Genomic DNA, 23832 nt, shown 5'->3' with positions numbered 1-23832 from the left:
TCACTGCCCCTGCTCCCCCATCACAGCACAGACTGCTGTGCTAAGGGTGAGGCGGAGCTGTGCTTGCCACTGCCAACTCAGCATAGACATGGCTTTGTTAGTGTTTCCTTTATTATAAAGCACTGAAATAAGTTAAATAAACAGGTGGGAGGCTGGGCAGTCCCCCAGCCAGTTCCTCTACTGCCCCTGGGAGCAGTGGAGGTGAATACAGGGCCCTTCTCACTGAGCTCATGAAGTGCATCAGTCAAGGCAAGGCCCCCTGGTCCATATGGGCCCCCCGCCCACAGGGTTTGGGCTGGTCCATATAGCGCCTAGGTTAGTCTGTGGAGCCCCTGGCCAGCGGGGGAGGAAGTAGAAGGTGGCTTCTGGTCCATCTGTATAAAACGTACAGGACAGTCAGGGCTAATCCGTAGGGCCCTGAGGGAGAAGGACCTGGTTCAGGGTGAGTCTGTATGGAGAGCCCGGCTACCAGCGGCACTCAAAGCTGTCGGACCCCGAGGGCTCAACACAGAGGAGGGGCTGTGCGGTGGGGCCCAGCCCTCAGAGGCAGAGAGGCCAGGCCCTCCTGCCCCACCATGGCCATGCACCTTCTGGTGGCGTTTGTAGTTGTCCCAGTGGCCTGTGGTGTAGGCGCAGGTGGCACAGCGGAAGGGCTTCTCGCCTGTGTGCCGCAGCATGTGGCGTTTGAGGTTCATGCTCTGATTGCAGCTGTAGTTGCAAAGGCTACACCGAAAAGGTTTGTCCCCAGAGTGGATGCGACCGTGACGCTTGAGGTTGGCCAGGTTGCCACAGGCATAAGGGCAGAGGGGGCACTTGTAGGGCTTCTCTCCTGTGTGGACGCGCTGGTGCCGTTTCAGATTATCCAGATGAGCAGAGGCATAGGGACAGCGGGCACAACGAAAGGGCTTCTCGCCACTGTGCGTCTTCATATGCCGGGCCAGGTGGTTGGGATAATGAGTGGCAAAGGGGCAGAGGCTACAGGCAAAGCCTTTGTCACTGGGGCCCTGGGGCCCCCCACTGGCACCCCCTCCAGCCTCTCCTCGCATGCAGCGCCCACACATGGCAGCTCCCAGCCGACCACCCTCCCCCTCCTCCAGCTCTCGTCCACAGTTCCGGCAGGTCCAAGGGAACAGCAGCTCTGGCAGTGGTTCTGATCCAGTCCCACAAAGACCCTCTCCTTCACCCCGCAGCTGCCCACAGTCTGGCAGGAAACTGGCACCACCTGGTGGCACATGGAGGCTCAAATCTGGAAGCAGCAGAGCATCTGTGGGGACAATGAGGCCTGGTCTATGAATCCAACCAAGTATCCCCAAAGCCACCCACCCATGTCCCAGGTTCTTTTGGTCTCTGGCTTTTTACCTTCAGGTCGCCGGGGCACTGCCCCCTCCTGCTCTGTGGGACTGGGAGGCCGGGTTGGACGTGGAGCACAGCAGCGGAAGCCACAGGTCGGGCAGGGAGGAGTGGGGGGCCCCGCGTGGGTGCGCTGATGCCGCCTCAGGTTGCCCAGGCTGCTGCAGGCAAAGGGGCAGTGGGGACAGCGGTAGGGCTTCTCGCCAGTGTGGGTGCGGGTATGTCGCGTCAGGTTGACGAGCTGGGCTGAGGCGTAGGGGCAGCGGCCACAGCGGAACGGCTTCTCCCCGCTGTGTGTCTGCATGTGCCGCTTCAGGTGGCTCGAGTAGTGGGACACGAAGGCGCAGAGGCGGCATGAGTATAATAGCCGTGGGGGCAGCGGGGGCCCCCCACCCGGCCCTCCTGCCCCACAACACGGCCCCTCACCTGTCGGCCCCCCACACAGCTGGCAGGCTGGGCCTGGCCTCTCACCCCTGGCCTCCCCTGGACCCCTGGCTGGCTCCTCAACTTCACTCTCAGCACTTAGTGGCCGGCCGCCCCCAGACTCGTCATCGCTCAGCCCATAGGGAAGCCCAGGCCTGGCCCCCAGAGAGTCTCCTGGTAAGACAAACATGAGAAGAAACATCAACATGGAGTACAATCAGGCTCCAAACTTGCTTTCTCACTAGTGTCTCCCCACTTGTTTGGCCCCACTCTTCACTTCAGTGATCCTGAAAATTCAATATGAATGATCTGCTTCTGAGCCTGGACTAACCTAGTGATGACAGCTGTACCTAATTCCACTGCATGGAAAAGGATCAAAGGCTCACAGTGGACCACAGACTGAAATGAAGAATGTAATTAGGTGATTCTTGGGATAAAAAAAAAAAGTAAAAGTACACAAGGCAGAGGCCTGACATCTTATTCTAAGCTCTGTTTTAGTAAGGTCCTTTTTAGTACAGAGCTGATTATAAAATAAAAAGAGTGAAGCAAAATCTGGAGAGAAGTGAAAACAAAGTAATGTCCCTAAAGGATGGATTATTTTTTACATGGATTCCCCTCAATGACGTTCAGAAACATCCTTAGTATAGGTAGCATTAAGTGGATAAGTGGTGCAGCAAATTAGGGTGGAGTGATGTTAACATCACAGGGGAAAGGAATATGCAAGAATACTTGAGGATAGAGACCAAAACCTCAATACAAAAGGTTTATGCTGCAGGTGAAAGGATTTAGATTAGACATAACTTAATTTGAAATGAGTTGTTTTGCTGAACCTTTTCAAGTGAACTTCACATAAGGAATGTGCTAGGCAGAAGGACAAGGTTATTAAAAGGGCATTAACTTTAACCAGTTGCTCTGTCATCCACTGTGCTATTCATGCCGCCTTTGGACCAGGCCCCAAAACTTCACCTCAACAAAGTGATGGAGCTCATCGAACAACTGGGCAAATGAAATCCAGCTCAAATCTAAACTAAATCATCCCTGGGTTGTGGCACTGTTTCGAGTTTAGCTCACTGGCACTAAATCCTAACCTGGATCCTGAAGGGCCGAGGTTCCAGCGGTCACTAATCTTTAATCAAGTCCCTCAAACCCACCTTCAGAGTCTCTCTCGAAGCCCATGAGCTGGTCGCTGTTGCCGTCACCTTCCTCCTCTTCCTCTTCCTCTTCCTCCTCAAACTCCAGATCCTGGCCTAGTAGCAAGTCACTCTCCAATACCAGGGCCCCGGGTCCTTCGTCGAGGGAGTCTTCGGTATCCACTGAAGAGGGGAGGGGGCTTGTAGATTCTCCCTCAGGAACCGTGCCCATCATCCGCACCCCGGGAGCTAGCCCTGGCAGCCCGTACTTCCCGTACTCTCAGACCCTCTCGGGTTCTCTTAGTAGAAGCTAGGAGTCCAGATCGCCCACCCCATCCCTCAGGAGTCCCCCTCTACCCCGACCTGAACCCACTCCACTGACCCCACCCCCGTTCCTCCCCCCCTTGCGGCCCCTGACCCCTGACCTTTGACCCCCTCGCATTTCACGGGCTGCGGGTGGCTCTGCTTCCTTCGGGGCATCGTGACCGGCTCCAGCCCGACGCGCCTCCGGCCTGCGGCCGCCCGGCCCCGCCCCTCCCAGTCCGGCCCGCCCGCCCTTCCTTTCAGGGCCCGCGGGCCGCCCCCATGCAGCGGCGCGGGCCCCGGGCAGCCCCCGGCCCTGGCCCCGGCGCCCAGCTCAGGCCGCTCCCGCCGCCGCCGCCGCGTCCATTCATGGAGCCCCCTACCCCCCCCTACGGAGACCAGCTGGTACCTCCGTCCTCGCTTCCGCTTCCGCTGCCGCAGAGTCACACGGGACGCGTAGTCCGTGGAAAGCAGAAGCGGCGAAAACGTCCACAGCGTGACCAGGAAGTGATTGTGACGAAAGAAAGCGGCCGAGCCAATCACAGATCAGATAGAAAGCAGGCCGGTGAGGAGGGCAGGAGAAGCCTCGGCCTTGCTTTCAGTCTTCGTTGCCGCCTGGCTTATCCTAACCACCCCCTGCAGTAGCTAGTAAACTATTCCTGACACCAGGAGGGGGTGAGGATGAGCCATGACGCTACGCCAGCCTGCCAGCAGCTCAGGGAGTTGCAATACCTGGGCCCCCTCTGCCCCATATTCTTGGGACGGACGGACGAACGGACACACACACACACACACACACACACACACACACACACACACGGACGTGGGGCACATGCACTGTGGAGGGCGCGCGCACATACAGGCACGCACACGAATACGCAGAGGGGCTTGGTAGAGCCATCAATGAGGTCGAGTCTGGGGCTCACCCGGGGAACTCTGGGTGGGCCGGACAGAACAGCAGTATTGAAAAAAGGACACCACGGGCACAATTAGGTTTTGGCCTTTAGTCTGAAAAAGTGTTGATTGAAAGTGTACAACAGAGAGCGGGTGCAAGCGGCTGGGGGCCATGAAGCCGCCAATAAAAAAGAATGTCCTTAAATAAAGTTCACAGAGTAAAAACCAGAACTGCCAGTCTTCCCTCCAACACAACAGAGCACAGGCACAGAACCGGTGATGAGCCCCAAGGAGCAAGGAGAAGGCCAGGGAAGACAGCAGAGGCTCCCAGGCTGCTGTGTGGAGGGAGAGCCCTCTTTGGAATGGGCTGAGTAAAGCCACCCAGCTCCCCCTGCACACCTCATAACCACTGCTAAGGCTAAAGGAAAAAGACAAAACTCAGTCTCAGGTCCAGAGGGCTCAGAAAACAGTCTAGGTGGGCAGGGGTCTGGACAACCGTTAGTCCCGCTTGGCTTTCTTCTTATTGTCACTGTTGCCATTTTCTTCAGCCCCCTCAGAAGAGAGCACCTCCTCCAGTTTCCGCTTGCCACTCTCTGGCTGAAGCTCTGCTGTGTTTCGGGGCTTGAAGCAAATGATGATGCAGGTCATGTTGTCACACCCTGTACCGTCCCCAGAAGTATCTGGTGCCAGGCACTGATCCAGCAGCTACAAAAGGGACAGGGCAGCTCAGCTTCAGGGTTTGAATACCCTCCTAGGAACCTAAGCCCCCACAAGAGGGCTGACTGTGCTGAGACAGGGTGGCAGAAGGAGGGGAACAGGCAACGGATGTCCCAAAACAGGCCACTTGCTAGCGTAAGAGGCATGAGGATATGTTAGGAAAATGAAGGAAGGTGGAACTTTCTAGTCAGAGTTTGGCATCAGTCGGTAATTAAGGATACTTAATTACCAGCTCTGGTCTTAGCTCTGGTCCAAAGACAAAACCTTGGCTATGCAGACCAGACACCCTCTTCTCCTCCACCCTGGGACTCACCTCTTCCACAATGGATGACAATAACCGAAGCTCCCCATTTTCATCACGCTGACTGATCTTTGATTGAATAAAGTCTATAACTTCCTGGCTGCTCATCACATTCCTGGGGTCAAAAACAATACTCTTCTTTAGTCCCAACAAAGCAGAATAGAGGAGTGTAGAGAGAGGTGATAGCCCCCCAGGGCCAATGCAAATACCTACAAAGATATCCTTAGCTCTGCCTTAGGCTTGGGGGTTTTGACACCAAGGTGTCTGCCTAGGCTCTAATTCTAGAGCAGCTTGAGAAAAGGTGCTGAATGCAGCCATTAGAGGGATGATAAAACCAAACCAGCTCAGAGACCTGTAAGAGAAGTAATGCTGCATAAAAGAGGGAATTTTAGGGCATTCCGCTGGTGCTCACCATATGCCATCACAGGCAATGACCATGAATTCGTGGTCGTCAGTGAGAGTCAGCACCTTGATGTCAGGAAGGGCTGAAATCATCTGTTCCTCAGGTGGCAAGTTCTTATTTCTCTTGTAGAAGTGGTCTCCTGAAGTAAAGGAACGGCTGGTTGATGAGTAGTTTAGGCACTCCCCACAGACCTGTGCTTAGGGCTGGTCAAGCCTTGCCATTCATTTCCCTTCTTGGCAAAGTTCCATAATCTAAGTGAATGAAAAACTGTGTTCCAGTTTTTCTAGTTGCAGCCCTATTTTCAGGTTGCTAAACCTTAGGTAGGTCACTCACCTTTTTCATCATCCAAAAATGACAGCTATCTTACCTATCTCATGGAGATGTTTTAAGGACAGAGATAATAATAGATACCAAAGTACTTGGCAAGGTACATGGGCCTATTAAGATTAAAGTTTGCTACTAGGTAGTCTGAAAGAGAGAGTAAGACCCCAGAAGTCTTTCCCATGCTTTCCTGGCCCTTACCAATGGCTCTGGAGAGGTTGAGGCCCCCGTTGACTCGCCCATCCATGGTGACCTTGCCACCAGCATTCTTGATGCGTGCTAGCTCCACTTCATCCTCTGGTTTGTGGTCATAGGACATGTCTAAAGCTTTGCCAGCCTCAGACACCACACAACGAGAGTCTCCCGCATTGGCTACAATCAACTGCTTCCCTCGTATCAGGGCCACCACCGCTGTTGTGCCGCTGTCAGAGCCAGGCTTAAGAGGAAGAAAGGAAGCATCATGGGAGCTTCTGGACACAAGCTCCTCATTGGTGCTCCCCAACCATTCACTTATGCTTTCTTCTCTTCACTGGGACCACCAAGAAAGCTTTAACAAACAGGAGAGGCATGAACGTAATCTTTCCAAAGACCAGAGCATGCTCTCTTTCTTTTCTGAGCTAATTTTACCCTGAAGACCTAGTTCCACTTGTAGCATAAATCCCTGCATCACCAGGACTTCAGTACTAAGGCAGCAAGGAGATCCCCTGTCACCAAATGACAATCAGGGGAATTACATTTGCCTCTTGGCTTTTCCAGACTCATTGCTCCCCTTCCCTACACACCTCCTCTTTGCCTTCCATGCCAGGCACCATCATCTCCTCTTCTTCCTCGTCTTCTTCAGCCTCCTCAGTGTCATCCTCATCTTCCTCATTCTCTGCTTCTTCACTGCTGTAGCCATCCTCTTCCTCACTGCATTCCTGCCAGAGGGATGATCCCAGGCTGCTGAGACTGGGATGACCCCCTGCCCCCCTCCCCCCAACTTGTACTCAGAACCAAGAGCCTGGCCTGAACACGGATTCTGAGAACAATGAAAGATGCAACTATATGATCATGATAGAAAAATCCAGGGGAGGGGAGAGGGCCAGATGGGTATGACTGATATCCTAAACTGGGTTCGGAAGTCACGAATAGTAAGTCCTGCAAAAGGCCAGGGCTCTCAGCCAAAAGTACCTTTCAGGCAACATGGCCAGAAAATAAGTGGCTCAGAGAAGGAAATATCCAAATATCTAAAGTAACAATCCCTACCTTCCTGTTCTCTCTTGGAGACAGACTCTGGGGCGCCTGGGGTGGCTCAGTCGGTTAAGCATCCGACTTCAGCTCAGGTCATGATCTCATGGTTTGTGAGTTTGAGCCCTGCACTGGGCTCTGTGCTGACAGCTCAGAGCCTAGAGCCTGCTTCAGATTCTGCATCTCCCTCTCTCTCCACCCTTCCCCTGCTCACACTATGTCTGTCTCTCCCTCTCTCTCTCAAAAATAAACATTAAAAAAAAAAAATAATAATAATAATAATAAAAGACAGACTCTGAAAGGCTAGAACTAGATCTGTATGTTATAGTATCGAAAAAGGAAGAGGTTAGAGGGCTAATGGTTCCTATGTTGGTGGAGATAATGAATTCAAGAAAAGCCTGGAATATAGGCCTTGGGGATTGCTGTAAAAATAAGAGAAGATGGTGGGCACCAAGCTTAGTAGAGCATGCAACTCTTGATCTTGGGGTTGTGAGTTTAAGCCCCACGGTGGGTGTAGCAATTACTTAAAGAGAGAGAGAGAGAGAGAGAGAGAGAGAGAGAGAGAGAGAGAGACAGACAGAGAGAAGGAAAGGAGTTGAAAGCTATGTATGGTAACCAAACAGGCCTTTTCTGCAAATTCAGTATCTGTCTGCTCCCACTGGCCCTTACCTCACTGTCTTCCTCTTCCTCCTCTGCCTCATCTGACTCATCCTCACTGTCCTCAAAGAACTTGGACTTAGCAATTCGAGGCAGCTTGTCAGAGGCTGAAGAGCAGGAAGGCCCAGCCTCACCAGTGGGAGTGCCAGGTTCGCCACCTTGGCCTGCCTCAGTCCCACGTTCTGAGTTGGAGGAAAGGCCTGTGTGGGCCTTGGCTGTGGGGCCATTTTCCTCTGAAGAAGTTTCCCTAGATGGGTCCTCAGGTCCGGCTTCCCCATTGAGGCCCTGGGACCCTGGTTCCTCGCCTGTCCCAGCTCCAGATTTGCTGTGGGGAGCACCCTTGTGACAGTTCTGCCCGTAGCGCGTGAGCAGCTCTTCAATAGTCATGGTAGCCTCTTCATGCAGCAGCGCAGCTTCCTCATTGTCCACTGCAGGGAAGAGGCTGAATCAGTACCCCCACACCAGACTCTTCATAGGACCAGTCCTTTTTCCTGCCTCCCAGCCTTTACAGGCCTGAGTTCCAACTTCCCCACTCCCTGGGGTCTCAGAAGACCCCTTTGGTTTCTTCTCAGATAACGTCTGCCTGCATAGACTTCCTTTAGTCTTTGAGTTTCACCCTCTTCTTAGTCAAAGGAACACTAGTTACTATAGTTCTCTTATCACCTCTTATTTTTGATTGATAAGTAGAAAGCTCATTATGGCTGAGGACCCAGGAAGCCCACGATGCTAGTCTTAGGCCTACAGCCCAGGCTTAAGGACTGGCTGCTGAGGCTAATGACAACTCCTGTCTAGAAAAAAGAGGTCACATAAACATTAACAGGAACCAGAGAGACCCTACCACAATGACAAAATATATATAAAATGCTTACAACTATGGACACTAGGCACAAAGGTTAATTTTTTCTCCCTTCATAACCTCATGTAGTGTAGCAGAACATAAGGTTCTCTAATGTGGGGACTCCCCAAGTCCGTATGAAGTCATCCTCTCTTAGAATTGACACTGAAATAATATATATTAAAGAAGAGTTCTTTAAAATGCAGATTTCCTCTCAAACAAGGGATGCCAGCAACACTCACCATCATCTTCATCAGCTACTTTTTCTTTTTCATCCTCATCCTCAGTGGGTCGCCCTGCAATCTGTGCCAACTCCTTTATGACTTCCTCAGTGGTCAGTTTGGCATCAATAGCCAAGAAGGCATCTTCTAATGCCTGGATATAAGCAAAAGAGTATAAGGCAAGTGTCAGAAAAAGTACAGGAGGTACAAAATAAATTGCCTGTATACAATCTGGGTACAAAAATGGCATGCAAGTTACACGGTGATCTGCCACATGAGGAGACACTCACATATAAATAAAAACCAGTTCAGAGACCTGGGAATAATGAGGCAACTCTAAGAAGGCTCAAGTGAGGATAAGCTTGTTTGGGGTATAGAATTCTTTAAGAAATGCAGTAAGCAGGGGTGCCTGGGTGGCTCAGTCGGTTGGGCGGCCGACTTCAGCTCAGGTCATGATCTCGCGGTCCGTGAGTTCGAGCCCCGCGTCAGACTCTGTGCTGACAGCTCAGAGTCTGGAGCCTGTTTCAGATTCTGTGTCTCCCTCTCTCTGACCCTCCCCCATTCACGCTCTGTCCCTCTCTGTCTCAAAAATAAATAAACGTTAAAAAAAAAAAAAAAAAAAAAAAAAAAAGAAAGAAATGCAGTAAGCAGCAGCTTACCGGCAACAAGAAAGGAAAAACCACAGGACTGGAAAATAAGGGAGAGACTACAGAAGTAGAGAAGGAGCATTACGATAAGACAGACCTTTTGTAGCTTGCCTTCTTTGTAGGCCTTCTGATCTTTGATGATATCAGGAAGATATTTGGCACAGTACAAGGCAACTTCCTCCCCTAGGAAACAGGTAAGGTCACCCAGAGCACTGCTTCCCACATATAAAGTTATATAATATTTACATGCCATACTGGACTGAACCCCAAGGGTTGAAGAAATGAATACCTTATACAACTGAAAGACAACTTACACTTTTAACTTATACAATTTGAAAGACAACTGTTTAGGAAGTTCTGATCCACAAAATGGATTTCACCATCAACTCTCTCAGGGCTATGTTAATATACCTTTTGTCTTTTCTTACCTGCATACTTAATTCTCAGTGGAAAAAAGATAAATTGTAATATAGGAAGAGGCTTTTCAGATTAAAACAAGGTCTGGTGAGATTATAAACCAATACAATATCCAGCTAGGAAGGTAGAATGGCAGAATAGAGAAAAACAGCACTAGGAATGGAAACGATATCTTACAACCAGAACCTTGGAAAGGAAAAGAACAAAGGACCTGTCCTTGCCCTCTAAAGTCTAGAACTAGGGTTCAAGAATGTCACCAATATGATCTGCTACCATTACCTCCATGTCCATCATAGACAGAAAACATTGCTGTCTCACTGTCCAGCTCAGGAATACAGTTGTGAGCATCCTAGGAAAAAGAGAGCATAATTAGCATTTCTCAAGATCAAAGGATGTTCTTCCTTCTGCCACCTCACTCAGGTCATGAGGATTTCCTTCACACCTTAATCTCACTAACCCTTCCCTGGCTGAACTACATGGCCTAGAAATAAGAAAGGAAACGGGATGATAAAATAAGAAAAGAAATACAGGGGAGGGAGAAAGGAAGCAAGGCAAGGGAGGGAAGTAGGGGAGGAAAGGAAGGGAGAGAAATGAATCAGTTCACTTTCTCTGCAGTCTAGCAGCCTCAGCCTAGGAGATCTCGGAGTCCAGATGGCAGAATGTTTGACTGTTGGAACTCTAGACCTGACCCTTTTGGTTTGCGGCAACTATGGGAAGAACCAGAATAAAGGCTTTAAAGTCTCTTCCAGACCCATTCTATGAATCAGTGAACTTCAAGGAAGAAAATTCTAGGGAAGATAGCAAAAAGAGACCTGAGGGCATTACCAGTCTGAAAAGTTTCTGGGAGAATCCTAAAACAGCCTAAGAGAAAGCACTAGAAATTTGTAAAACTATATACACTTATACTGCCACTTTCCCAAAGCACCATCTAAATAAATTATTCCCTCTTCTAAGTTTAACTCACTCATGAAGTTGCCCTCAGGCTAGGCAGAGGATATATTTACAAAAGAATCTTCCCAATAAATAATATTCTTAAAACTATACTGTGCTTAGATTTTGTTAACTAAAATTTACAATGCCCCATATGATCAGCCTTCCCACCTCCTACCCCCAGATGGAAATGACATATCATTCAACACTGATGGCATAGTACACCTGAAGAGAAGTCTGCAATGGCCCTGCTGCAACAACATCATGGTTGGAAGGCTGGAACTGATCAAATTCTAATCACAAAACTCTGCCACCCCAAGCAAATATTCTAGTCTGTGCCATAGTTCAAGCCAAGACCACTGAACCTAGGTGAGCATGTGCTGCAGCTTACTCTGCCCCATCTGGGAAAACAACCCCACCTCTCTTTTAGGTACTTTCTACAAACAAAAAGAATGCAATCAGCTATTTACTTTGATTGATTATCCCCGTGTAAGTCAATGGTTCTCCTCCTCTTTCTGGCATTTAAATTTTTCTAGTTGTATCAATCTTAGGAAATCAGTGCAGTGGTTCTTCTGTTGTCCCTGAAATAAGACTATGCCTTCGTTATACAAACCTAGAAAATAAAAGCTATTTTTCTTAAGTTTATTTATTTTGAGAGAGAGAGAGGGCATGCGTAGGAGAGGGGCAGAGAGAGAATCCCAAGCAGGCTCTATGCTGTCAGCACAGAGCCCGATGCGGGAGCTCAAACTCCCAAACCGTGAGATCATGACCTGAGCCGAAATCAAGAGTCGGACACTTAACCGACTGAGCCACCCAGGCACCCTAAAAATAAAAGCTATTTTAAGGTAGTAAATGAGAGAATGGAAAAATAGCTGTTTTGTATTTCCCTCTCATTGATTCCAGGAGAAAGTGTCCCAGAATCTAACGGGCTGCCATGGAGGGCACACAATGGCCTATCTAAGGTTGTCAATAACTGCCTCTGAGTCTCATCCCCAGGATCCAGAGAGCACTACCAACCACACATCATCTTCACCCTCTCCCAACCACTCCACCACCAGCCACACTGGCCTCCCTTCTGTCTAAGCCAGGGTTAGACCTTACTGAACCTACTTCTTCTCTCCATCTTTTGACCTATATGACTATCTATTGCTCCAACATCCTTCACAAGTGGTTCTCAGACTTCATTTGTTCATTCACTCATTTCTTCACCAAATATCTGACTATCCCGCTATGTGCCAGGATCAGTTCTGGGTATTTGGAATATATCAGTGAATAAAATGAAGATCTGTACTTCATAAAAAACCTTACATTCTCATGAGGGAAATACACATAAACACAATAAATAGGTAAATCATATAGCATTATGATAGAACACTTACAGAAAGAGGATGGTGCTATGGAATAAAGAAAAGGCAGAACGGAGGAGGACTGGGTTGGATTATAGAAAAGTGGTGGGAGAACTGAATTGGCAAAGGTATGAGTGTGTAAAGGCTTGCTAAAGCCATAAGAAACTATACTTCAGCAGTCACTACCTAAGTCGTGCTGTGAGTATCTAATTAGTTTTGGCAAAACAGTTGTGTCATATTGACGTTGACTTTAATTCTGATGATTTTGTAGTATGGTTTGTTGGCATGGAAGTTATGCCCAGTTCTGTTTGTACACATTTAGGTAACATTAAATTAAAATTGTTTTAGTGAAATCTGGAGTTCCACAAGTATTGCTTTCCTTAAAAAAAAAAAACAAAAAAAAAACAAAAAAAAACAAAAAAAAAACCTCATGGAAGATCTCCAAGATATTTTGTTAAATAAAGAAAACAAAGTGCAGAAGGAAAGCAAGTACAGAATGCTATATTTAGTAAACTGCTTTTGTGTAAGAAGAGGGAGCATGGAATAGATATTTGTCTTCTCACACTGTAATACCATACGGATACACAGAAAACTAAGAAAAGCAGGTTAACTGTGGGGTGGGAGCAAGACTGAGCCATGGGAATGTTTAGCTTTTTCAAAAGTAAATTAAATATTTTTAGGAGACTCAATATTTCACTGAAATTTGAGAAATTAGTCCAACTAATTCCACTTTTTTGATAGGGGAGGGAAGAGCAGTCTTTTTGTCCACTGCTTCCCAGTGGAATAGGACAATCAATCGGTCTTTCTCTGTCCCGCAATGCCACTCTAAGTCAAAGCTGCACCATCTCTTTTGAACCCACAACTCTATTCAAATTACCTTTTTGACTTCCTCATCTACTTCTCACAAAAGCATTGAAGTAGATCTAATCTCAGTGAACATATGAAAAAATACTTAACCTCAACAGCAAAGAAACGAACATTAAAAACAAGGAAATATCCTTTTGTGCAAATTAAAATAATGGAAAAGATTAATAATAACCAGTGGTAATAAGAGTGAAGTAGGGGCGCCTGGGTGGCTCAGCTGGTTGAGCGTCCGACTTCAGCTCAGGTCACGATCTCACAGTCTGTGAGTTCAAGCCTCACATCGGGCTCTGTGCTGACAGCTCAGAGCCTGGAGCTTGCTGTGGATTCTGTGTCTCCCTCTCTCTCTGCCCCTCCCCTGCTCACGCTCTGTCTCTGTCTCTCTCTCTCTCAAAAATAAACATTAAAAAAAAAAAAAAAAAGAGTTAAATAAAAACACATTCTCATATCCTGATCAGCAAGAATATAAATAGTACAGCCTTCCTGGAGCACAATTTGGTAATATGTATCAAAATTTCAAATGTGCATGCCCTTTGATACAGTAATTGGACTTCTAAAAGTTTATTTTATGGAAGTAATAAGACAAGGGTACAAGAATATGTATAATAATGTTCATTACAGCATTATTTATAGTAAAGAACAACTATAAACATCGAAATATCCATGAAGAGATTAGATTACAAGTAGTACATCCTTCCAAAAGAATACATGCAGTTATTAGAAATAAATATGCGTTGGGGCACCTGAGTGGCTCGGTCGGTTAAGCGTCCGACTTCGGCTCAGGTCATATCTCACGGTTTGTGAGTTCGAGCCCCAGGTCTGGCTCTGGGCTGACAGCTCAAAGCCTGGAGCCCGCTTTGGATTCTGTGTCTCCCTCTGTCTGCCCCTCTGCTGCTTGCACTCTGTCTCTTGCATTGTCTCAAAAATAAATAAACGTTAGAAATAAATATGCGTTAATTTAGAAATAAGTCCACAATATACTAAGTGACAAAAAGAGAGGAAAAAAACCACATATGCTAGAAATCTGGAAGACCACATTATGTATCAAACTGCATGGAGGGGCGCCTGGGTGGCGCAGTCGGTTAAGCGTCCGACTTCAGCCAGGTCACGATCTCGCGGTCCGTGAGTTCGAGCCCCGCGTCGGGCTCTGGGCTGATGGCTCGGAGCCTGGAGCCTGTTTCCGATTCTGTGTCTCCCTCTCTCTCTGCCCCTCCCCCGTTCATGCTCTGTCTCTCTCTGTCCCAAAAATAAAACAAAAAACGTTGAAAAACATTTAAAAAAAAAAAAAACTGCATGGAGAGTAAGAGTTGGGTAATAATAATTATTCTGCTTTTCTACATTTAAAATTTTTGTACAATATGCCATATTATTCCAGTTTGAATGCTTATGACAGTAAAACGAACCTATGAACTGTCTTCTGAATTGCCACGCTACAATATACCACATGATCACTGGCCAGTTATCTCTTGGTGTGCCTCCATTTTCTCTTCAATGATAAAGGAATCATCCATAGATGATGCCCAACATAGATTCACCTTATACCTTGAGGTGTCAGTTCCTAGAACTACTCCACATTACCTTCCCTTCTACTGCCTGGTGAGTCTTTGGATCTATATTATCACCTGGAACTACCTTCTCTAAGCACTTTCGTTTCCCCTTTTGCATCTCTGTTCATTGCCTCCATACCTTTACCTACCCTTGCTTTTCTTTCTCTCTGACCCTTTCTGAGCCAGAGCCAAGTATTTCAACACTGTCTCTTAGCAATCTAGAAAAACTCATCCAACCTCGTATAACCCGACCAACTGCTTTCTTTACACCTGAAATCAGAGCCACTAAGTATTGCTAGTCATAAAATGTCATGAAATCATGTTGGTTGTTTGTGCACCTACTTCCATCATTCAGCATTTTTTTAGTGTTTTGCATTGACACTTAAATATATTAACTGCAGCCAGTCATAAACCTTTCCCACACTGTTCAAGTTCCCAATGTTCTTCTTTCACTCTTAGCAGATGAGCTAACCTCTTGCTTTACTTAGATCAAGGTCATATATCAAGAACTACTTCATCATCTCTATTCTACCTCAAAATTTTTCTACATCTTTACCTAACCTCTCCTTCACTTCTGCCTCCAAAGCAGTGTTTCTCCCCCCACCTTTTTTTTTAATTCAACAAAGCATCCATTAAACCATTTATTGGAAACTGGTTAAAATGATCTCTCTTCTTATTTTTTTATTTATGTATTTATTTTTTTTAAATGATCATTTTAGATTTACATGCTTAAACTCCTGATCTCAAAACCTTTTCCTTCAAGATCTTACTACACAGAGTAGGCAATAACCGTAACAGCAACCCAAATAGCTATTTTGCAGGCTTCATTTTTCCCAACTATTGTATATAATTAAATAGTAAAAACCGTGTCAGCTTTCTTGAAAGTTCTCGTGGGTTCTGTGAAGTTCCAGTTGCCTCTTTCTATAGGATGCCTTTCTCCACTTCAAACTTAACATATATAAACAGAAACTCAGCAGTCTTCAAACACTCAGAACTTCCCCTACAGGTCTTATTTCTGTTCATGGAATCTTTCCTAGGCAACACTTAATACCAGACCTCCTTGACTTCCTGGCTCTCTTCCACCATCCATCACCAAGTCCTACTAAGTTTTCCTTCATGACTTTGTTCATGAATTACTTTACTCTTAATAGCATTTTATCTTCTCTCCTGCCTCTACTCTCTGCCCCTGTAATCCAACCTACATACATCCAGATACCAGATTATACTTCCCAATATTTTATTGCTAGAAGCTTCAATGGATTCTACTGCATATCAGATTAATTCCACATAACTTACAAGCAGTTAAAGGCACTCAATCATCATTCCTACCCATCTCTATAACCTAATCTCTTACCTTTCATACCATTCCCCAAAAGAAACTACTCCACTCTTGAACTGATCACCCCAACCTAGCAAGGTAGCAAGCATGCCTCAGTCTTTCCTCTTTCTAATATCCTTCTTCTTCTCCTTCCACTTTCCTCCTTTCCTTCTGTCCCATTTTATAAACTCTCCGCAAGGTCCAGTTAGTCTTACCAGCTCTAAGAAATCTTTCTCAGTCACACCAATACTCTGATCATTCCTCTTTCTAAACTCAGCATATACTATCTTGTATTATTATCCAGCATTCCATGGGGGAAAAGAGACTCTTAGGTCCCAAACTAGATTGTAAACCAGCATCAAAGCAAAGATTGTCTTAAATGTTTTTATAGTTTAAAAAAAATAAATAAATAAAAAGTCTTTACAGCTTTTGGGCCTAAAAGTAGGTTCTGCAACATCATACGACTTCCATGTCTGTTTTTGACAGTGAGTCCCCAGTTGCCTCAGGACAAATACCTTATGGATGCCTCCTCCTTCATTTCCTACTCTAAACCCAGAGATGTATCATAAAACAATAACCACTGATAGTCTGGAGGAGATGACTCAGAACACACAGGTCACCTGAGTCAGGACTCTTAGGCCTTGCCTTACTTAAATCATGTATCACACAGAACCTTTTGACCTTCTAGACAACCAATGGATCTGTATGAATAAAAGCCTGGTTATCCTGCCTGATGTCAATCTCCTAAGGTTATAAATACATCCACAAAAGTTCCTGTTTTCATGGATGACCAGCCATTTAGATTTATGATGCATAAATTTATCTAAATCTTTACAAACTAAGAGTAAAAGGTTGAAGTGGTTGGGAACTACATTTTTGGTTTTAAAAAGTCATGTATTACTATCTGACTTTTAAAATTATATGCATATATTACTTCAGTGCTACAGAATGAATGTTTTGTGTCTCCCTACAATTCCTATGTTGAAATGTAATCCCCAATGTGATGCTGTCTGGAGGTGGGGTGTTTGGGAGGTAATTAGGTCATGAAGGAGGAGCCCTCATGAATGAGATTAGTGCCCTTATAAAGAGACCCCAGAGAGCTCCCTTGCCTTGAAAATACATCTAGAAGGCAGCTATCTATGAACCTGAAAGTGGGTCCTCAGCAGACACCTTAGTCTTGGATTTTGCAGCAGCATCTTGAAGATGTGTTTGTATATCCATGTTCACAGCAGCTTTATCCCTAACAGCTAAAAGGTAGAAACAACCTAAGTGTCCACCAACAGATGAATGGATAAAGAAAATGTGGTATACTCCTACAATGGATACTATTCGGCCTTAAAAAGGAAGGACATTTTGACACATGCTATAACATGGATGAACCTTGAGGACATTATGCTAAGTGAAACAAACCAGTCACAAAATAACAAATGTGTCTTTCTATGAGGTACCTAGGATAGTCAAATTCATAGAAACCGGAAGTAGAATGGTTGCCAGGAGCTGGTGGCAAGGGGAATGGGGAGCTGTTTAACTGGTATAGAGTTTCAGTTTTGCAAGATGAAAACACTTCTGGAGACTGGTTGCCCAACAGTGTGAATACACTTAACACTACTGAACTGTACAATTTTTAAATGGTTAAGATAATAAATTTTGTTATGTTTATTTTATCACAACTTAACATAAAATAATTAAACACACACAAACACACACACACACACACACACACACACACACACACACACACAAACTTCCCACAAAGAAAAGCCAGTCTCAGATGGCTTCACTGGTAAATTCTACCAGCTATTTTTAAAAGAATGATACCAACTCTTCACAAACTCTTCCAATGTATAGAAAAGGAGGCAACACTTCCCAACTCATTCTATAAGGCCAGTGTTATCCCGATACCAAAGCCACACAGACATTACAAGAAAACTACAGACTTAATATCGTAAAAGGTAGCAATACTCCTCAACTGATTCTACAGATTCAGCACGAGCCCAATCAAAATTCCAAGTGCCTTTTGCACGGAAATTGACAAGCTGATCCTAAATTCATACAGAAATACAAGGGACCCAGAAAAGAAGAAACAATAAAAAGAAGAAAGTTGGAAAACTCACACTCCTTAACTTTCCTAACTTCAAAACTTAACACAAAGCAATGGTAACCAAGAGAGTGTGGTACTGGCATAATGATAAGTAGATCAATGAAACAGAATTAAGAGTCCAGAAATAAATTCCCATTATTTGTAGTCAAATGATCTTAACAATGATGCCAAGATAATTTAATGAGGGAAAAGAATGACTTTTTAAAAAAATAGTTTATGTTTATTTATTTTTGAAGAGTGGGGGGAGCAGGCAGGGGCAGATAGGGAAAGACAGAGAATCTGAAGTAGGCTCTGTGCTGAGTCCAACAAAGGCTTGAACTCACAAACCATAGAATCATGACCTGAGCCAAAGTGGGCCACTTAACCGACTGGACCACCCCGGCACCCAAAAGAATGACCTTTTTAACAAATGATGCTGGGACAAGCATATATCCATATGCAAAAGCATGAAACTGGACCTCTTCTTTACACCATTCACAAAAATTAATCTAAAATGGATGTAAGAGCTAAAATTATAAAACTCTTAATAGAGAAACTGGACTTCATCAAAATTGAAAGTTATCGTGCTTCAAAGGACACTAACAAGAAAGCAAAAAGGCACCCCACAGAATAGGAGAAAATATTTGCAAATCATATCTGATAAGGAAATTGTATCCAAAATATATAAAGAACTCTTACATCTCAATAAAAAGACAACCCAATAAAAATAGACAAAGGATCTGAATAAACATTTCTCAAAAGATATATAAGTGGCAATTAAGACAAGAAAAGATGCTCAAACATAATAAGCTACGAGGGAAATACAATAACAACCACAATGAGATACCATTTCACACCCACTAAAATGGCTATAATAAAAAAGATGATAACAAGTGTAGGGAGGATGTAGAGAAATTGACACCCTCCTTCTTATATTGCTGGTAAAAATGTAAAAGGGTGCAACCACTTTGCCAAAGAGTTAGGTAGGCATCTCCTCAAAATGTTAAACATGGAGTTACTGTATGATGCAGCAATTCCACTCCTAGTATATATTCAAGAGAAATAAAAACTTATTTCCACGGAAAAAAAATTGTAAATGTAAGTTCATACCATCATTATTCATCATAGCCAAAATATGAAAATACAAATATCCATCAACTGATGAATGGATAAACAAAATGTCCACACAATGGAATATTATTCAGTAAAAAGAATGAAGTACCGATTCATGATACAACATGGATGACTCTTAGAAATATTGTTTAGTAAAAGAAGGCAGACATAAAAGGAGACATATGCATAATTCCACTTATGTGAAATGTTAAAAATAGATAAATATATAGAATATCATGTAAATTAGCGGTTGCTAGGGATTAGAGGAAGGGAGATACGGAGTGACTGGTAATAGTTAAATTGTTTCTTCTTGGGGTGATAAAACTGTTTTAAGATTGACAGTGGTAATGGTTGTACAACTCTGAATATATTAACCATTGAAATGTACACTTTAAATGGATATGGCATGTGAATTACATCTCAATAAGATTCTTAAAAAAGAAATCTGCATATAATTTTTTAAAGTTTATTTATTTTGAGAGAGCATGCGTGTGCAAGTGGAGGAAGGGCAGAGAGAGGGAAAGAGAATCCCAAGCAGGATTCTCCACACTGTCAGCGTGGAGCCCCAATGTGGGGCTCAAACTCACACACTGTGAGATCATGACCTAAGCCAAAGTCGAATGCTTAACCAACTGTGCCACCCAGACACCCATATATACATTTTCAAGTACTATATATGATTAAAAGTTGATAGACTGCATCTTTGAACAGGATCTAAAGGGAAACCAAAAACTCCATTGAAATCAGTACTCCGTTTAAAGCATGTCATTACACATCAGTGATGCTTCAAGTTCAGTTCTAAAGGTTTATGCTTCCAGACAGCACAATTTTAATAACAGCTCACAATGGCAAGAACTACTGACCAGATCTATTAAACTTCCACACTCGAATTCAAAGCACAGTTCCTTACCTTACCTCTCAAAGTACAATTCCAAGATGATAACCCAATAGAGGATCAGGGTGAAGCAGTAGTAACATCTGCTATGTGATTGGGCGATAGAAATAACTTATGTAAAATATTCTTGAAATCTTGAGGAATAAAATCTGATTGTAACTTCCTGTTGCTTAAGAACTTATAAAGGAATCATATAGTAGAAAACAATTTCTCCATATGCGTGGATATGTATTTGATTTCATGTCATACTATCTCTGAATTGTGAAGAATAGTTACGACATGCTAATCAAATGCCCTTTTATAAAAGTTGCTTAACTGCATCCTAGACAAAGGAATTCTAATCTGGTTCAATAAATAAAAAGTGCTTTAAGATACAGAGATGAGGCACTAATCTAAGAATCAATACATGTTATTCAGCCTCAGATACCCTCTCTTAAGTGGAACCCCACAGCATTCTTGTGGTATCCCATTTTATATTTTGCCCCATTAATACAATTATTGAAACTGTCATGTAGGTATCTTAAGAATTTTCTGCTTAACATGCTCTACATTCAATTCTAGGTGACCCCTGTATGACCACTAATAAGCCAGCTTCTATATGGCAATAAACAGCTAGTCTACTCAAAAGTGTATCCTAGGTATTGATAGTGCCTTTTAAAGAAGGCAAATATATTTCACAGAATTAAAAAGAAAAAATTTTAACTCCCCATAGAAAGCAGTTTTGTCACTTCCAGAGAACCTCACAACCCAAAAGTATCCATGTCCCTTAAAACTACATCAACTCAAACTATTTTCAGATTTGATTTCTCATTAGCCACCAAAAACTCAGAGCCTTTCCAAATATATTTCTCAGGCACCCTTCCACAACCTACCTTTTAACCCCCAAAATACATACCTCAACCAGCTTGAGGATCCCTCCAAACCATGGAGAAGGAAGAAGGGAAGGGAACATCAACTGTGGTATTTTGTTTACCCCTCCTCAAAACACCCTGGTTCCACAGCAAGAGGGGCTGGAGAGAGGCAGAAAGTATAAAATGCCAGCTATTGATAGTTGCCATCCTTGCCTCAAGAGAAGGGGTAAAATAGTACTAAGACTGAATCTATTCATCAATCAGGATTTGAGCAACCTCTTGTAATGTGTATGGCATGAAAAACTTACCTCAAAGGAATCATTAGGACCAAGCAATTAAGGTCAACATACTTAATAAACTGGTGGAATTGAGTCCTAAAGCTTAAGAGGAACAGGTGTGTACACTTTCTGAAAAGATAAGATTCACTAAGAGGCTACAAGTCATAGTTATTTTCTTGCCATAGCAAAGAAACTATGTTATACTTTGGACAGAAAGGAATCAAAGTCAGAAGGAAAACTACTGATGTAGCAGAAAACTACTTGATATAGCCCCACGCAGGGCTTCAAGAGGGTCTAGTTAAGTATATTTAACCATTCAAAGGTAAATTCAGAAATAGCTTAATAGGAAGATTTTAAAACCCGAACTGGTTACCTCTCAGGAAGACTAGGATCTAAGGAATAGTCTAACAAGATCTCTACAAACCAAACAGCTGGTGATGAAAAAAGTCCTTTTCTAATTACCAGAAGAGAAACCAAAAATAAAGGGAAATACCCTGCAGAGAAACAAACGGCACAGAACCACTGAGCAAACAACTTTGAAAACTAAACATCCAAACAACTCAGTTTGTAAAGAAAACTAGAAAGAAGGGTACCCCCAAAACAGAAAAACTGCAGCAGAGAAGAGAGTGAAAAACAAGGACTGAGAAACCTGCCAGAAAAGCCTTTTCACTGTAACATAAGAAAGTCACCTCAAATCTTACAATATTAACAGAAAATGCCATAGAAATGGGACCTCCAGACTAGCAACTGACCCAAACCCCAACCTTACATTAAGGTTTTCCTTTTGAAGCTATATCCAAATATTTCTAACACTCAGACAATTACATTTACCAAGGACCCAGTAAGCTCAATGCTGAGCACCACACTGGAATATGAACGCTATGCTTCAGGTTGACACAGACGATAACAGTGTCCAGTAAGTGTCTTGAACAGTTTCATCCCAGATTCTTTCCACCAAGAAATAAATGTCCTAACTTTTCTGGGCCTCAATTTCTGAGCTGTAAAATGCGGGAGCCAAATTCGATGAGCTGAACCATAGGACCCCCTTCCTTCTTGAAATGTTATAGCTACTGACAGAATTGTTTAAAGTCTGCTGTGGGTATGAAAGTGGAGTCTGAGAACAAACCATTTAAGTTTATACTGTCATTCCAGAGCTAACCACAGGGAGGAGCGAGGGATTTGAAGAAATTCCCGAGGGAGACACTATTAGGCTGTTAAACTGAAGCCCACCTAGTAAGTGGATAAACCCTTAATCCCAGAAATAATTAGAGCATTTCCCTGGCCCTTCTGCCTAGCTCTCACAACACTCTTCACAAAGACATGTCTTACACATGTCTTTCTACCTTTCCTTTCTACCATGGTTTTTCCTGTTCTCCTTGTAGTGTCACATCCATTTTGCCCAGTATTACTCCTTTTTATCCAGAAATTTTCCACCTTTCCCTTTTATCCAGAAGAAATTTTCTAGAAAAGAAAAGTCAGTTCTTTACAGGTTAAAGTTCTTTATAGATTATGATGAAATGATTACAAATCAAGGAAACTATAAACTACAATCAGCACAGGCAAATGACAATTACAGAGTAAGTTTCAGAAAAATCCCGAGGAAAAAAATATCAAGCATAATAAAAAAGTAATGATACCGAATGACAAAACTCAAGTTTTCCAAAGGTCGTAAAAGGCCCTGAAGAGAATACAAACGAGTGACAATTCTTAGGGGTCAGGGCGAGCTTCTGAAATTAACATTCGGTGCCCAGAGCCAAGTAACTAGGTGTTGAGAATTTCAAACAGACTACTTGCCTAGGCTTCCTTTCACTGTCAAACTCCCCGTCTAAAAAGGCCTCTCACATCACATATTTAAGGCGGGGGGGAGTAGTCATTCCCGTCTATTCTCTTCGTCCTCGCAAAAGTAAATGAATAAATCGTCCCTCTTTTCATCTTAACTCCCACACTACACCTCACACCGTTTATGAGCCTGGAGGGCTGGGCTGGCAGAAGAGGATGGCGCGAAGGCACGAGGAGAGGGCGGTCAGTGGGCGGAAGGTGCCTCTCCCCACATGGCCGAGCTCTCGCCGCCAAACTGGCTACCGGCACACGGTCCCCAAGCACCGGCAGTTCCCTCTCGGCCCCGGGCCCACTCTCGCTGCCGCCCGTCAAACTGCCGCCGCAGCCAAAGCTGCACGCTCCCGATAAGGACCCTTCCCTGGGGATGACCCCATCCCCCCGCTCCCTTTCTCCGTCAGGTTCCCGCCCTGCAGCGGCCCGCCTCTGGGCCTCTCCCGCCTCACCTCCATGGAGACGCGCCAGCCTTGCATGGCGGAGAAACCGTAGGGCAGCGGCAGGCGCGAGGCGCCGACCCCGTCCCCAGAGCACTTCACCGTGTTGGGTTGGGAGAGGTAGGCACCCATGGCGGCTGCTGGCCAGCGGCCTCAGGAGCAGGCGAGCGGGACGCGACCCGTGCCGGCGCCGGAGCCCCGGGGGCACGCGTGGCAGGAGCGGGCCCGGCAGTACGGCCGACACAAGGTGCCGGTGAAAGGCGCGAGGCCGGCCAGGAGGCGGTAACGGGACGGGAGCAGAGACGGAGCGGAAGCGGAAACGGCGCCGCTCCAGACCCCGCCCGGCCGGCGCGGCGCGGCACGGCGCGGCGCTGCGGGAAGTCATTTCCTTAGCAACTCGCCCCGCCCGCGGGGACAACGGCCCGCCCAACGGCCGCTCCCGCGAGACTGGCGCGGTCACGCCTACCAACGGTGGCTCAGCCTGCCGCCCGCGGTTT

At 45.0% G+C, this 23832-nt stretch overlaps 2 protein-coding genes across 3 annotated transcripts; both read right to left on the bottom strand.

The window, feature by feature from the left end:
• Positions 1-93: 93 nt before the first annotated feature.
• ZNF513 (zinc finger protein 513) lies at positions 94-3697 on the bottom strand. Of its 2 annotated transcripts, none has more exons than XM_007088891.3 (4): positions 3616-3697; positions 2925-3086; positions 1360-1947; positions 94-1264 (listed from the first exon to the last, which is right to left on the bottom strand). In XM_007088891.3, exons 2-4 carry the CDS (start codon positions 2947-2949, stop codon positions 438-440), a joined length of 1440 nt encoding a protein of 479 aa, XP_007088953.1. In that variant the 5' UTR covers positions 2950-3086; positions 3616-3697; the 3' UTR covers positions 94-437. The 2 variants fall into 2 exon arrangements, with proteins under 2 accessions (XP_007088953.1, XP_007088954.2); XM_007088892.3 differs by lacking the exon at positions 3616-3697 and adding an exon at positions 3329-3500.
• A 493-nt stretch (positions 3698-4190) lies between these two features.
• PPM1G (protein phosphatase, Mg2+/Mn2+ dependent 1G) lies at positions 4191-23607 on the bottom strand. Its single transcript, XM_042982281.1, has 10 exons — positions 23348-23607; positions 10126-10195; positions 9527-9612; positions 8804-8936; positions 7739-8154; positions 6625-6759; positions 6044-6278; positions 5531-5660; positions 5131-5233; positions 4191-4805 (listed from the first exon to the last, which is right to left on the bottom strand). The coding sequence occupies exons 1-10, from the start codon at positions 23465-23467 to the stop codon at positions 4599-4601; spliced, it is 1635 nt and encodes a 544-aa protein (XP_042838215.1). The 5' UTR covers positions 23468-23607; the 3' UTR covers positions 4191-4598.
• Positions 23608-23832: the final 225 nt, after the last annotated feature.

This window comes from Panthera tigris, chromosome A3 (assembly GCF_018350195.1).
Source record: "Panthera tigris isolate Pti1 chromosome A3, P.tigris_Pti1_mat1.1, whole genome shotgun sequence".
Lineage (NCBI taxonomy): Eukaryota > Metazoa > Chordata > Mammalia > Carnivora > Felidae > Panthera > Panthera tigris.
This window is presented reverse-complemented; position numbering and strand designations above follow the sequence as displayed.